General features: G+C 38.0%; 1 protein-coding gene across 3 annotated transcripts in view; it reads right to left on the bottom strand.

Annotated features, from left to right (window-relative positions):
- The window catches only part of abr (ABR activator of RhoGEF and GTPase), a 490,805-nt gene that overhangs the window by 205,657 nt on the left and 268,284 nt on the right, over positions 1–16,864 (bottom strand). For all 3 annotated transcript variants that reach the window (XM_056236039.1, XM_056236049.1, XM_056236060.1), the window contains 2 exons: positions 8,962–9,014; positions 7,476–7,616 (listed from right to left, as the gene is read on the bottom strand). In XM_056236039.1, coding sequence (XP_056092014.1) covers positions 7,476–7,616; positions 8,962–9,014 — 194 coding nt within the window. The remainder of the gene's footprint in view (positions 1–7,475; positions 7,617–8,961; positions 9,015–16,864) is intronic.

Raw genomic sequence — 16,864 nt, 5'->3', positions numbered from 1 at the left:
TCGTTAATCTCCATCACCTCCGGTTGACACTGGCTGCGGCTCTTCTTTTTCCTGGGCTGCAGGAGGGCGGGGAAAGAAAGAACAGGGGAAGCGGCGTCGGCATCTTGGGAGAGAGCGAGCCGCGACCACAGCGTCACGACGGGCATACCCTCGCAGACCGAGCATCCGCCGCCGGAAAGTGCAGCTTGAGCATGGGCGGAACCCAGGCACGCGACACACTTAGCATGCACGTCCGCCTCGTGCAGAAGAGAGCCGCACGTGGCGCATGAAGAGCGAGGCATTTGTAACAACGCTCGCTGTCCTAAAAGCAAAAGCAAACAAAGGATTTGCGTTGGTCGCCGGATAGTGACAGCAGAGAGGCGACCGGGGAAGACGGCTTCTGGAACGAAGGCGAAATCCACTGAGAGATGCACACTCTCACTGTAGAGCTGGATTCGACGGCGAAGCTTTTTCAGAGGATGTGAAGTATGTCACTGAAGGAGATGAAATCTGCTATAATGGCTATTTTTTTTATGGGCTAGGGCCACGCCCCTTGTGGCGGCCCCTGACGTGTATGACGTAATGATAGCTCATTGGCGCACATGCTGGAGCCGCCCGCGCCATTGGATGTGCAGTTGCCGCAGCACAGCCAATGAGTGAGCCAGACACTCACTGGGCCCTATTTTAACGATCTAAAACGCAAGTGTCAAGCGCAAAGCGCAAGTAACTTTGTGGGCGGGTCTTGGGCGCTGTTGCTATTTTCCTGGCGGGATAAATGACTCTTGCGCCAGGCGCAAATCTAAAAGGGGTTGGTCTGAAGTAGCTTCATTATTCATAGGTGTGGTTTGGGCGTAACGTGAAATAAACCAATCAGAGCGTCATCTCACATTCCCTTTAAGAGCAGGCGCGCTTGTTCTAAAGCGGATTCCTATTATAACGGCGGATTTGCCAGGCGCGCGCCAGGAGCGGTTCACAGCCGAGGAGAGCAACGTTCTCGTCAGGGCCGTAAAACACAGAGAAGCAGGGCCGTGCACAGACCTTTTGAGGGGCATGTGCTGAAACTGAAAAAGGGCACCCCCTCCCTTTTTTTAATATCAAGATTATTTAGTAAGCCTACATAAAAGGAGGATATGGTGACATCTTCATGACAAATTCAATACAAAAAAATAATAGTCTCAAAAGCTTAAGATTTATTCACTATTATTAACAACCATAATAATAATAATATAGGTAATATAGATATACAGGGCTTCAAGGCTTCTTTAAACCATATTACAACAGCAACCTTCTGTGAGCCATGCTTGAAGATGTTTATGACTTCACTGTGATGTCCCTCTTTATGGCTATGGGGAGAAGGTCTAGTCTCTCCTCTGAGCAAAGGCTTCGGGGTTGGTTCTTAATTAACCTCATTTTTGAAAAGGATCTCTCCACAGTTGCAGTTTATGGCAAAAACCTGACACTGTGGAGGACCAATGTTGGTCTCTTGAAGGTCTCTTATTCACTACACTTTCCATAAAATAAGCCAGCAATGAAAAAATGATAAAATAGTGTGAAAAGTACAGTTGCAGTGAAAAGCATTTCTGAAGGATCACATGACAGTCAGCTTTGACCACAGAAATAAATTTCATTTTAAAATATATTCAAATAGAAAACAGTTATTTTAAATTGTAAAAATATTTCACAATAATACTGTTTTTGCTTATTTTGGATCAAATAAATTAAGCCTGGGAATGAATGAAATCACAAATTACATTATGGATGATAAAATATAAAGATTTCACAGTGATCTTCTGTAATCTGTTTTTTTTTTTAGTTACTACTACAACATTACTGTAGTAAAGCCATGTTTTACTACATTACTGTAGTAAAGCCATGTTTTACTACATTTATACATGTGAGGACGACCGGAGAGTATATAAAATACTATAGATCCAAGAATTAGACAGCGAATACGTCCATATTAACAGCCTTGAATTAACCATAATGTAATATTATTACCATAACATGATTAAATGTTAATAAATTAACTGTATCAGCAGCAATCATAAATCAAAGAACACATTTCTTAGAAATATATGTGACGAGGATCACTCGTCGATTTGTGTAGTTCCAGTACGAACAGCGCGGGGGCGCGCATGTGCTTATGATTTTCCGATGGAAACGGCGCCGGCGGCATCATTACATTTTCATCAACAGCTTACCAACAAGATTGTTATAGCTATATAGGCGCTCAGTTTTTCCTGTTGTAAAATACATTTGGTCAAAATCGCATTTTATAAAAAAATGAAATGCTGCTGTATGCACAGGCTATTTAAGTGTAGGCTATTTGGCTATGACTATGGCACATGTTAGCATATAGTCCTCTCTCAGGTCCCACATATCTTAGTCAGACATCAAATAAATAAAATATTAGCTTTTATAGACAACGTGTTTAGTACTTATTCAAACAACAAGATCTTAGTTTACCCTTGCAAAACTGTCTGCTGTGCGGCCGCTGCGGAGCTTCAGTTCATTCAGTCACGATAGAGGGGGCGGAGTTATCAGCTTTACTGACAGTTTGAGGATCGAACAAGATTTACAGAAGCTCTTTTTAAGATCTTTCATTGGCTAAATATTTTTAAAACAGACAGACTTAAAGGATGACCAATAGCATTAATTTATATTAATAAAAAAAAATAAAAAAACATCACCAAAAAAAAGGGCACTTCGGCAAAAAGGGCATGTGCTCTGCACAGGTTGAGCCCTACCTGTGCACGTGCCTGCAGAGAAGTGACATTGGGGATGGAGAAACCCACCCAAATTAACTTCTGTTAATTTTCTTCTATGATAATTTGTCTATCTTCTTCTATGATAATTTGGGTAAATGTGTAAGCTACATGTATGCTTTTATAATAAATTGTCTATCTATCTATCTATCTATCTATCTATCTATCTATCTATCTATCTATCTATCTATCTATCTATCTATCTATCTATCTATCTATCTATCTATCTATCTATCTATCTATCTATCTATCGTAATTAGGGTTGGGTATCGGTTGGGTTTTATCCGATACCAGTACCTACTCGGTATTTTTTAAATGGTTCCGGTGCCTAAACGGTTCTTGAAACGGTACTTAAGAAAACGAAACCGCACACACTTTATCAAAAAATAATACCCTTTTATTTACAGGACCAAACTGGACACAATATTAACTTAAATCTTTAAACAATATAAATACAAATAATAATAAAACCAATATAAAATAAAAATTCACATATACATAATATCAAATAAAACAATATTGTATCAAACAATGTAATAATACTGGAGATTAATAGAGATTACTACCAGGCAGAGCTGCCAACTCTCACGCATTGACCGTGAGACTCACGCAATTGACCCTTTTCACACGCTCTCACGCACGCCACACATCCATTTTCTCACGCAGAGAAAAATCGCGGACAAAGAGGACACTGACACCGACAGACAAGGTTACTTTTGATATGGAACAAATCCACAGCTGTCAGATTCTGTCAATATTTTTACGAGATTCACACAATAAATAACGTTTTGGCTCTTTCAAATGTGACAGATCGCTGTAGCGCGTCAGTTCAAACGGCACGTGATACAGCAGCCTACAAATACAAATCCACTGCTTCTTAGCTACGCAGCGTTGAGTGAACCTATGAAAGAGAACATCTCTGGTTACTGGTGTAACCTATGTTCTCTCAATAGGGAACGAGACGCTGCCAAGCTCCTTGCGCTGCCGACCAGCTTCCTTTTTCGGCAAAGAAATCTGAGGAGCAGATATGACGACGTAGGTGCGTCGAGGCGGCGCCCGCGCCATCAGCCAATGAATTGGCTTGATTCTATATGGATTCAGACTATCGGCACACCCAGAGGGCGTTCTGACGCGTAATTTTACACGTGAAATGCAGCCAAACCTTGCGAGCAAGAGCGCGAATGCGAGACAGAAGAGACTGTGCGTGTGTGTGTGTGCCTAATTAAGTCAGGCACCGAAATCAGGCACCGAAATTGTCGTTCTTATTCGGTCTGGTTATTACCGTTTACGTCGGAACCGGTTCCCTATTGGCATCGAGTTTCGGTACCCAACCCTAATCGTAATAATGTATGATTTGCAAAAATGAAAACTGCTGCTTAGATGAGAGAATCAAAGTGTATGCGCGTTGTGCACACGCTACACTGTAAACCCTAACGCTCAAAATACTTAATTGGTTTGAGTAGGAAAAACTTAAATTAAACTAATTAGTTCAGTCAAATTAACTTTTATGAGTATTTAGCACTTTCTTTTTCTTTCAAGTTCACAGAATGGATATATTTTAAGTAAACTGAACTGTTTCATTGTTTTGAGTTTTATGAAATTATTTCTTTTAATTTAGACGAACTTAAGTTTAACTGAAACGGCTGGGATGTATATTTCCCAGCATGCTTTGCCGATGGCACTCGAAAGGGAGAGTAAATGCTAAAATTAAGTGTAATACAATGTTTTTTTTGTGCAAGATTAATGTTAAGCGGGTGATTTAGTAATGATTAATGTTTCGTTATGCTAATTTAGAAGAATTTCTGTTAATGTTGGTTTTAGGATAGTTACCATCATGGTGACAAGTGGTGCATGAGCTTGATTTGAGAGCAAATAAAACCTTTATATTGCTGCAAGTGTTACTGTGCATACTATTGTTAAGAAGTTAACAAAATAGTATGTTAGCAAACTAGCTTGTTAAAGCTAGCTAAGTTTATACTAATAAAAGTGTTCACATTGAGATTACATGAAATTTTAAGTTAAATGTATGAATTAGTGTACTCAAACATTTCAAGTTAAGAACAATTAAAATGTACAAATACAAAATAAAAATATGTCAGTTCTGCTTACTTAAACTTTGAATTTCTTAACTTAAAAAATTTGAGGCAATTTATTGCCTTAAATTTTTTGAGTTGTGCCAACTTATTCGGGTTTACAGTGTACATTGATTATGGCCAAGCATGCACCCTTAAAATAGCATAATGAACAACGCGCAACGCGCCACTGACTTTAGACTAGTTTTTTTCTGGTCAGTGGCGCAATTGTTTTATGGAACAGCAAAATAGCAAAAGGGATTGTTTGCGCCGGAACACGCCTCCTTTTTTGCGCTGAACCGCCCAGGGAGCGCAAGTTCATTTCCTAGTTTAGCGACGTGCTTCTGTGGAGGGAAAATCGCGCTTTGCGCGGGTGCAAAATAGGAATGATACATGCGTCGGTGTACAAAGTCAATTGCGCTGGGTGCAAGATAGGGCCCACTGTGCTAGCTGTGCAGCTGCAAAATGTGTTTTACATTTTAAGCTTCAGAATTCGAGGAAAATGAGTTTCCCCACTGTGTATACCTAGGCAATACGAAGTGGACGTTCTCGAAAGGGAACCCGAAACTACGGTAGAAATACACGGAGCTCAAACGCGACACATGTGCCGCAGCATCTCCACAGCAGTGCGCGTCCATTATAAACCTGACGCTACACAGACCACGGACGGCGCGCTGCTCATCTCTCTATTTTTACAGGGATTGATTCCTGCCGGTTCCATAATGAGACTGGAGCGGCCAGAGACATTTTGGGCACTGCGGCATATTAAATATATTATAAATAGTTTTTCCGCGTGAGAAATATAATGTGTGGCGAGAGGGCGTGACAAAAGACCTAAATGAGTGACTGTCACGTGACACTTGAGAGCCATGACTGCACTGTAGCAGTTACTGTTACACTGTTTAACCTGCAAGCTAGCTAGCCTGCTAAAAACACCAAGCTTACATTAGCTACTATTCCCCACCAATTCACAAGCACAAGAGAAAAAGTATTTTGTACTTATTTACATTTACATTTATTCATTTAGCTGACGCTTTTATCCAAAGCGACTTACAATTGCTATATTACAGAGGTCGCACGCCTCTGGAGCAACTAGGGGTTAAGTGTCTTGCTCAGGGACACATTGGTGTCGCACAGTGGATTCGAACCCGGGTCTCTCACACCAAAGGCATGTGTCTTATCCACTGCACCATCACCACCCCTATATTTATATTTAATACCCCTGGAACTCAATGGAAGTTGATTGAAGATGGCATAGTTGGTAGTGTTGTTATAACCAGTCTACTGAACCAACAATCTTTTCACAAAACTGACAAAACCTTGTCAAACTGTCAAAATCCATCAACATTCCGTGCATGAGCTACTTTCTGACATTCTAACTGAAAGTGGGTGAATATCAAAATACATGATAGAAACATTTTGTTAAACCACTTACAAGTGTTATGTTGACAACACTATTGAAACAATTACTTTTTATTACAACTATACAAAAATAAATAGGCCATTTGGCCCTGGACTAATAGGGTATTCTATTTGTCCATTCTATTGGCTCTATTCTATTTTGAAGACCTGTGCTGGCTGCACAAGTCTAATTTAAGGCTCTCACAAATAAATAGTATGGGTATATTATACATTTTCTGAGTCATCAGAGTGCCTTGAGTATTGAAGTTGTTGAGTTTTGTGTCCCTGGTGTTCTTTCATGCCACAGGGATAAAGCATACAGTTTAGGCGGAAATTGTGAAAAAATGTGTGTTATTTCTGGTTTAAATAAGTCATGTGACCTCTGTGTTTGTCAGACAGATTCAGTACTGGGCTTAAATGAAAGCCTAAAAGGTCCCCTTTCCAACGATACCAAGCACCATATTATAGAATATTGACAATATCCCTAGCATGAGCCTAAACCAGATATACACCAGATTTCAAAAACGGAATTTATTTTAGGGGGTTAGTAACTTCATGAGCTGAAAAAAGTGATTTCGCTACCACCCCTGCACTGCTATCGTGATTTTTCTAATATTAGGGGTGTATACCTTGCCAAAAATCACTATGAGACTTTGTCCCCCCAGATGATACTGATGGATCAAATTTGGGGCCCTGGCTCATGGACTAATAATGCAATATAGTTAGTTGATCGATAGTTAGTCGAAATATGACAGAAAGAGTTTACTTTTACCAGTTTGCTATCAGAGAATACTATACCGGAAGTGCACGTACAACTGAGATTTTATACGTAGGCAGTAGCCCGTGCATAGAGTCTATTCCTCCAACTATGCATTATACCATGATGGTTAAGAAGTGAGTTAGGCACGCATGAATGGCAGCAACTTCTGATTATTCTCATAATTGAATAATTGATCTGTCAGGTACTAGGAAAATAACTCAGATACAGTATGTGTTGATGCAAAACTTACTCAAGGTGAGGTGGTTTTGGTCAGATTTTTTGCTGTGGAATGCTCACACAAACCAAAACTAAGAAAGAAAACATACCAGGTTCCGAATAAAATGCTATAAAGTAGGTGTGAAAACACTCTTATAAAGGCACTGATACCTCACCTGTCTGAAAGCGTTACTTACAGCAAAGGACTGTATATGCAAAATACAGTATACTTCATACTCTTTTCTGTCACACAAAGTTGCACAAACACACAAAGTCACACACCTCTCCCTTCGGTGTAGTTACGGCAGTCCTGCGCGGGTCAATCTCTTCATTGATGCTGGAAAGGAAGTTCTGGGATATTCTCAGAGCATCCTGCAGTAATGGGAAGTCTGGATGATCTTTAGGGGTGTGTTTCAACAAGTCCTTAAATAATAAAACAAAAAGACAACATAAATGAGTTGTATGTGTATTCTTAAAGTGATAATCCCACTACTAAAACAAAAATGATAAAGTTATAAACCTACACTATACAGTTCAAAAGTTTGGGGTTGGTGAGACTTTTAAAATATTTTTGAAAGACTGCATTTATTTGATCAAAAAGTACAGTAAGAACCGGACAACTGTGAAATATGATTGCAATTTAAAAGAACTGTTTTCTATTTTAATTTATTTTAAAATGTAATTTATGTCTGTGATGGCAAAGCTGAATTTTCAGCAGCTATTACTCCAGTCTTCAGTGTCACATGATTCTTTAGAAAACATTATAATTTGCTGATTTGCTGTTCAAGAAATATTTTTTTTAGTACTATCAATGATGAAAACAGTTATTCTACTTAATATTTAGATGGAAACCATAATAAAAAAAAATCCAGGATTCTTTGATTAATCAAAATAAAGGCATTTATCTAAAATATAAACTGTTTGTAACATTATAAAATAATTAATAAATAATCTTTACTGTCACTTTTGATCAAACGAATGTGTCCTGATTTTAATTTTATTTTTTAATCTTGCTGACCACAAAACTTTTGAATGGCTGTGTATATGAGGAAGTCACATTTTGGACTAAGATACTGGTGGAATTTTTATCCATTATCAAAGGTTATAGTACCTCTCGTCAAGGATTTACTAGTTTTGATGAGATATTTTTTGGTGGAAACCACCTTCTACTGACATCTGGAATTGTAATGGCCTTAAGATCAATGATAAAAAAAATCAGGTCTGACATGTTGATACTCGAATCTTAATGGATATGATGATCTTTAAACAGTAGAATTTAGTAGTGTTGGAGTGTCTCTTTATGGCACACTTAACTACGGTTTACAGATAAACGCCACAATTCCAAAATGTCATCACAGACAATATGCAAATACTCAGAACATCTAAAGACAACCTTTCAAGGTAAGAAATCAAAAGTGCACATTCTTTCAAATTGACAGTTAAATCTATACAGAGCTTCATATTATTTATATTATTATTCCTATTCATATTATTTTCATATTATTTAACTCATTAACCTGGTTAAACTATAAGATTCAATAGAGTCTTATACAAATACAAAGAGATTTATTAGAAACAATGCAAGCTCCATCATGCTTAAAATAATGGTAGGCCTAAAGTCACAGCTGATTGCATCTGAATGTTTTTGTGAGTGTGCGACTCCAGAAAAGTACTAGCCTGTGCATTTGCCTTAGTAGAGGTGACCTTAAGATTGTAAACCTAACTGTACAATCAATAGATGTTTATATTTTTAGAGAGAACAACTCACATGCAGGACAAGAGTGCTGCGAGTGACACGATCAATAGGCTTGTAGAGGAGAGCTGTAAAGACAAACATTAAAGAATTAATTAGAGAGTGATCATAAGTCATGGAATATTATTTTATAAGATAAGATATTTGTAGATTTTAACTAAAAACACTCATACTTTCAATCATAAAAATGCTCAAAATGCCAAACACACCCAGAGAGAGAGAGAGAGAGAGAGAGAGAGAGAGAGAGAGAGAGAGAGAGAGAGAGAGAAGAAGAAGAAGAAATACTCTTTCCCAACCTATTACACAGCTGACTGAGCAGCCAGATACTAGGGATAATAGCATATCTGAGCACTGTACAAACATGAGCATCCAGGACAAATGACTCCAAACACTGAGAGGAGGCTCGGTTTATGTCTTTAGCTCTCTGTAGCTGACAGACTAAGAGAGAAAAGAAAATGCATATCTGTCAGCTTATACAGTATCATGCCCTCCCTGAACACTGCAGTGGGATATGAACACCTCATACCATACACTTTATACCAAGCTCTTGCTATTCTGTTCCATTTATACAATGTGAAATAGTTTTTAAGCTAACTGTAATTCCTAAAGACTGAACCCTATATCTAAAAAAAAACTTTCTGCATTTTTTTTTTTTAAATAAAAGGCAGGCGGCGATATGACTCATTATGCAAATATTTTACACCACCATCATTTTTCACAAACATTCGATTGCAAGTCAAAGGAAAATTTGCAAACTTTAATGAGGGGGGTTTAGATTTTTTCTATCAAGAAATAATCAATACAATACTGCTTTGCACCAATATGCAACCAAAATGTAATATTGCACTAAAGGTACAATTATAAGAGCTGGTAATTGAAAAATACTGGATATTCTGAATAATGTATTGTGGTTATGGCCCTGCACTAACCACTGAGCCAAAACTTCAACACAATAATTTCTGTTGACCTCAATTACAAAAACACAGCTTATCAAAGTCAGACAATTGTCTTCTAAGAAGTACCAGCCAGGTACAAGGAGCACTGTTACTCACAGTTTTGGAAAGTATACTGACATACACACTCCTGGTCTCCTTAAGGGTCTCCCGTGAGCAATCTTCAGGAAAAAGAACTTTGTCTTTGTCCATACAAGGCTCTTTGAAAAAGAGCCTTGTATGGTGAAACAAAAGGTGGAAGTAATAAGATTATGGAATCGTTTTATAAGATTACCTGAAGATAGACTTACTCGGAAAGTTTTTGTTTGGGATAAAGCTCACAATTATCCTTGGTCAATGGAGGTCCTTGGAAAACTTTCATCAGTAAAAGCACAGTATATATTTACAAATACTTTACAATGTGATATATCTCAGGTCAGGCAGTTTTTGGAAACTTAGGCAAAGGAATTTATATCCTGACCTAAATTGACGGTGTCTTGTCTTGTTTTGTTTGTTTATATTGTGAAAATGATGGTAATGTATCTTTTATGATGGTCATCTTCCTATGTGATTTGTATGATGGTCATCTTTTTGTATTATGTTTGTTTTATGTCATTAGTGTCTTTTAAGCCTATTTGGGCTGGGCATGTAAGTGCAAGACACTTTAATAAATAAAATAATAAAAAATAAATAAAAATTGTCTCTCAATTCTTTGACAGCACTAGTGAGAGACTTCTTCACATTCTCCTCTGCGCTCACGTCTTCATCTTCTGACAGGGTTATGATGGGTTCCTGTGATGGTCATGCTGTCTTTCATTCTAATGGACGGCGATTCCCACCAGTCCGTACTCACTCGTACTCAATTCATCTAATTATAGATATATCACATCGCAAAAGAACGAAGCTCTCTGACAGGGCATATTTCCCATGTGCCTCTGCAAGGCTGAAGGATTACAGTGGAGAGAGTGTGGTGACAGAAATGTTTGAGGAGGAGGAGAGAGAAGTGAGGTGCACTAGTAGATTTATAAGGGAAAACGTATTGGTTACCTAACGTAACCTCGGTTCTCTCTAGAAGAGGGAATGAGTATTGCTTAACCCTCTGGGGTCTGAGGTGTTTTCAGGGTCCTTGAGATGTTTTGGCATGCTCTGACATTTCTGCTTTTTTCAGTTGCTTATAAACATATTAATGGCACAGGTTAAATTACACTCTATATAGCACACACAGGGCTACCATAATATGTGAACAACATGTTAATACATGTTTGTATTGTTGAGAGAATATTGTTTATGCGTGGTTATTGAAAAAACTAAAAAATAAAGTTTCTAATATAAGGGCACAAATAACATACTAAATATCTGTCCACAAGACTTTTGACTAGTGGATGTTGTCGCCTAGAGTTTTTGCTTCGAATTGATCTGAAAATCATTCTGCCTAATCATTCACATAAAACAATAGATTGTTTTAAATTGTGAAAAACATTTTTTTGTTTGCAAAGGCAATATGCGGATGGGCGGAACGGCCCAACCCCCTCATGAATAATTAGGCAGTTCTCACCTGAGCAGACTGCATACTAATGAGCCTTTCATTCAGGGGTGTCACACAAGAAAGAATGCAAGGACAATATATATATATAAAAATAAATAAATAAATAAATATGTATACACACACACACACACACACACACACACACACACATATATATATATATATATATATATATATATATATATATATATATATATATATATATATATATATATATACACTACCGTTCAAAAGTTTGGGGTCAGTGAGAATTTTATTTTTATTTTTTGGAGGAAAGAAATCAATACTTTTATTTATCAAGGAATAATTAATTTGATCGAAAGTGACAGTAAAGACATTTATAATGTTACAAAAGATTCTAACCCTAACCCTATTAATCAAAGAATCCCAAAAAAAAAACAAAAAAAAAAACTGTACAACTGACAGACCAACAACTGTTTCAACATTGATAATAATAATAAATGTTTCTTGAGCATCAAATCCTCATATTATACTGATTTGTGAAGGATCATTTGACACTGAAGACACTGACACTGGTGATGCTGAAAATTCAGCTTTGATCACAGGAATAAATTACACTTTACTATATATTCACACAGAAAACAGCTGATTTACACTGGAATAATATTTAATACTATAACTGATTTTTGTTGTATTTTTAATCAAATAAGCGCAGCCATGGTTAGCAGAAGAGAATTCTTTTAAAAGTATTTAAAATCGTACCGACCCCAAACTTTTGAACGGTAGTGTGTATATATATACAAACAATCAAAATATAAATGAAAGCCAAAAGCACATTTTTAGTCACACCTTTTAGCCATCCACATACCATTTTTAGCCATCCACCGCGGTCAAAATAAACCAGTCGCATTTCAAAGTCGTTCGCGAAACGACCCCCAGGTGGCGCAAAGGGACATTTAGCAAAACGTAAGTGGGGCTAATGTCTGTAGCCTAAGGATGAAATACTACAAGTTATGGTAATTTCCAAATAAGCCTACAACAAACATTTATAGCCTACTCCGTAATTGTTGGTCATACAGATAAGATATAATCTTTTGAAACTGTAAAAGGCTAAAGTATAGGCCTACACTCACAGGCTAAATAAAAAAATCGCTCATGTGAGAATCAGACGTTTGGGTATTTCTCAGTGAGTAAATTCATAGCCGAGCGGTAGAACTTAGGGTTCATCATCAAGATGACACGGGTTCAAATCCCGCACAAACAAGGTCTGCTGTATATTTTATATTTATTTAGATTTGTCTAGCTCTAAAACTCTGTTACACCATACAGTTTTTTTTTGCTTATATTTATAAAATACAATTATCATGCATTTCCATTTTACACTAAGGAAAAAAAATAGTATCCAACAGAACGACTTTGCATCTGTATAATAATAGGCTACCAATCGTAATTTCAAAAGCAGTTATGTAAAAAAATTAATTATATATAGCCTATATATATATATATATATATATATATATATACTATATATATATATATATATATATTTTTTTTTTTTTCAGGGCTGCCAACTCTCACGCAATTGACCCAAATCTCACACTCTCACGCCACACCCCCGATTTCTCACGCTGAAGTGTCAACCCGGTCGGTCAAATTCCTAAAAGATATAGTTTATCTATAGATCTACCTGTTGAGCCACTCGTGATCGACTAGTTATACCGCAAATTAGTTAAAATATCCCGTAATCTATCTAGAGCGAGCGTGCATGCGAGACAGATATTGTGCTCCAAACCATGCGCGCGCATGGCAGAGAGGTCTGTTCCCTACAACCTAGAGTTTTTAAAAACATGGTTTTAAGTAAAGTGTGATTTGCCAGGGGGGACTAGGATTTCCTTCTGGTCTAAACATCCCTGCTTCTGCTGAATTATTTTAATCCCCCCGTAATTTTTTGGTCATACAGATAAGAGTAGGCTTACATCGTTCAAAACTGTAAACTTGTATTCATATAGGCTAACGACAAAAACAGTATAGGCCTACAGAGGATCTACTCAAACATGCAATGTAAGCGCTTCCCAATGAGAAAATGACAAGACAAGGGTGAAAATCTCGCTCTATGTAGGCTAAATCGCCCTGAATTAAAATGTAAAAACAAATCAAATAATGTATTTGTCGAAATGTTGCGATATTGTTTCATTTAAGTTCATAATTATTCTATAAATGTTATTTAATTTAGCAGCATTACCACGAAGCACCGTGTTTCGATATTTATTTGAATAATACAAAATAAAATAAAAACTTAATTCACAAATTGCATGCCTTGTAAGGATCCAAAGATCCCTGTAGAATTTAATATTGAGTTGAACATTTTGTTCATGACAACAAATTAACATGCGTTTTTTCAGATTATATTTAGTTTTGCTTGGAAAAAGCTGGCCCAAACCAGTTTTATTTCATCAATTATTGAAATAATGAAATATTTAGTAATAAACTTTTGTGACAGAAATATCACTAGGCTACATGTAACTTAAATCATTTAATTCCTTCATTATCAACACTGTCTAGAATAGCGATTTAAGTGTGAATTGCGACTTCTCTTTGTGTTAAGTCAGCCTCAGACTCCGATAGCCTGTGGGGGGTTGGAGGGACATTGCTGGACAAAGGTGTTAATGTTCCTCTTTCATATGGAGAGTGTCGGATAGCCAGCCTGATGAGCAGGCAAAATTATTGTAAGGATAAATCTGTGTCCAAATGTAGACCCCATATCTTATTAAATTATAAATATTGTAGTTTATTTATTGTAGCCTATTTAAAGTTTTTTTCACACAAAATTTCAATTGAAGTTATTGTAAGATGAATTCAACAAGGCATGCTGTGTCTTTGAAGCAACAATTAAAGGTTAAATAATTTTTTCGTGATTTGTATGGCTGACACGCAGCGACATATACAGTATTATCAGCTGTATGATGTGTTTTTACCCTGAAATGTTTAATTTCGAGAGAGAGACCCGCGCGGGGAGGGAGACTAAATAAACTTGTTAAAAAGAGATCCAGCGCGAGAGAGGCAAAGAGAAACGCATGTTTTTAATTTAATTATGTTTCTTTGGACAATTTTCGTTTTGTAGGCCTACTGTTTTAATTGTTTAATTTAGCTGTAATTTCTTTGGCAATACAAATTTAAAATGTCGCAAGAATAAGATTAGCCTAGTGTTTCTTATTTTGCATCGCAAAAGAAATAAACTCTAAACAAGATGCAACCCTGTTTTACATTAAACAATTTAAACCTTGAAATGTTCGAACTTGGTTTCAAACTTAAGTAATTTTAGTGTTCTTTTACATTACACAATAATTTAGCAGACTAAAGACGAGCTTCTTCATTTTCATTTTCTGATGCAATCGGCTGACAATCTTCCTTCATCAGTTTTTGTCGTTTGTGCAGCTGCTGCGGTTCTACAGGAATGTAGCAAATTTATGTTGTAATGATAATCAAACAAAACTCTTGACTTTAAATAAGTAAACAGATATAAACAGTTACCTATTTAAGCATCAAGGTGGGAAAATATAAACGTAGGACAACATCGGTTAACAACATGTATGCTACATTGAGATTCGATCTCGGGTCGAATGAAGCTCCTCGAAGCTCGTGTCGTTGCGTTGATCACTGAGCTGTCTTCTGTATGCTGTTAAAGTTGTAAAGCCTCATTCATGTAGCCCAAATGTTTTTATTGCAATGTTTTATGTTGAAATGTTTTCATTATTTATTCAATTACATTTCAGTAGCCTAATTTCAGTATTGTGATTATGAATTATTTTAACTACGTTTCACTTGTTGAATTCTTCTGCTACCAGCTTTCAATCGCTCTGAATCAGCGCGGTGCGGCAGCAGATTACGCATTAGAGAGAATAAACCGGAATAAACGAACACTTTTCAGAGTCTATGATTGTAGCGCCTCTTAGCGGTAAAAGGCAGCAAATACACCACACATTTTACCGCCGCGGTGGAACGGCTGATGTGGGCATTGTCATGGCTTGCCTCGACATTTGCGTTTGAATAGCGCGCGTCCTCCGTGGGCGTGTCAGATTAACGCGTAATGAAGTGTAATGAGCTGGGGGAAAAAATACTGACAGCACTCTCTTTTCATACAGATTGCATAAACTGAGAATATTTGTTTTTAATATAAATTACTTCATTTAAAAGAAGAGAATTTAAGCTTCATAAAGAAAAACCTCTCGTGCCTGTGTGACAAGTAATCGCGGTGTTACAGTTAATCTTAGGACGCGTTTCAGAATGGACTTCACTGACAGAGAGAACGCAGAACTCGCATCATGTTTGTTTTTCTTTATTTGGTGAAAAGCACAACACTTTGTTTTTATTGTGAGTATCCACAAAAAAAATAGAAACTTAACAGGATCTAATGATGTACAACACTTATATGTAAGATCAAAATTAACCGAGTATTTTGAGTCTCTTTTACACTGATAAGAAAAAAAGCGAGACAATCGCGCCGGCGCGATAGCCGACCCCAGGGGGTTAAGCTAGCTTACGCTACGGGAAAGATTCATCTTTTCGAGATATTGAAGCCAAAAATTATCCTTAATTTTGTATTTATTGTCAACGCAGTGCAGCAGCTGCCAGACCTAGAGCGGGCTATCTAGCGAGCTCATAGGCTGCTCTGCGGCAACTGCAGCAGCCTATCAGTGAACCTGGCGTGATGTCACGCCCAATGAGAGGCGCTCGCGCCCTCATGGCATCACAGCCCACCAGAATGGGCGTGGCTATGTGTATATAAGCGAGTTTCAGAGGCTGCTTCCCTGGGTTTCATCGACTGAAGCGAAAGTCGCACGTGGCGCGAGCACGGCCGGTTACGCAATACTCATTCCCTCTTCTAGAGAGAACCGAGGTTACGTTAGGTAACCGATACGTTCTCTTACGAGAGCTTCTCTCGTATTGCGTAAGCTAGCTTACGCTACGGGAACCCTTTGTCAACGCCGTGCGCGCCAAGCATCCACTACATGAGCCCAGGGGGGAACCCGGGGAGCCCTGATAAGTGGGGATAATAAGGTGGCCAGCAGCAGTGCGGGTCAGCGCATGTACATAAGCACTTAAAGGGAACAGCAGAGCGGCGGCGCCGGTCTGTGTAAGCATATAGCAACCCAGTAGTTCAGCTCAACCAGGAGAGCTGATTATAGTGATAGTATCACACTTATACCGCCAGAAGCTTTGCCTGCAGGGCGGGAACTTCCAGATTGTAAAATCTGACAAAGGTGGACGGGGAAGCCCAGCCCACTGCCACACACATGTCGTGGATGGAAATCCCGCTGGACCACGCCCACGATGAGGCCATGCCTCTAGTGGAGTGAGCCCTGACGCCCAAAGGAGCGTAAGCAGCCGCAATAGCGTCCACTATCCACCTGGACAGTGTCTGTTTCGAGGCGGCGAGACCTTTAGTGCGCCCACCAAACGAAACGAATAGCTGCTCCGT

The sequence above is a fragment of the Rhinichthys klamathensis genome, unplaced genomic scaffold (genome assembly GCF_029890125.1).
Source record: "Rhinichthys klamathensis goyatoka isolate OS25496 unplaced genomic scaffold, OSU_Roscu_1.1 h1tg000019l_1, whole genome shotgun sequence".
NCBI lineage: Eukaryota > Metazoa > Chordata > Actinopteri > Cypriniformes > Leuciscidae > Rhinichthys > Rhinichthys klamathensis.
Note: the sequence above shows the minus strand (reverse complement) of the source record. Positions and strands in the feature narration are given on the sequence as shown.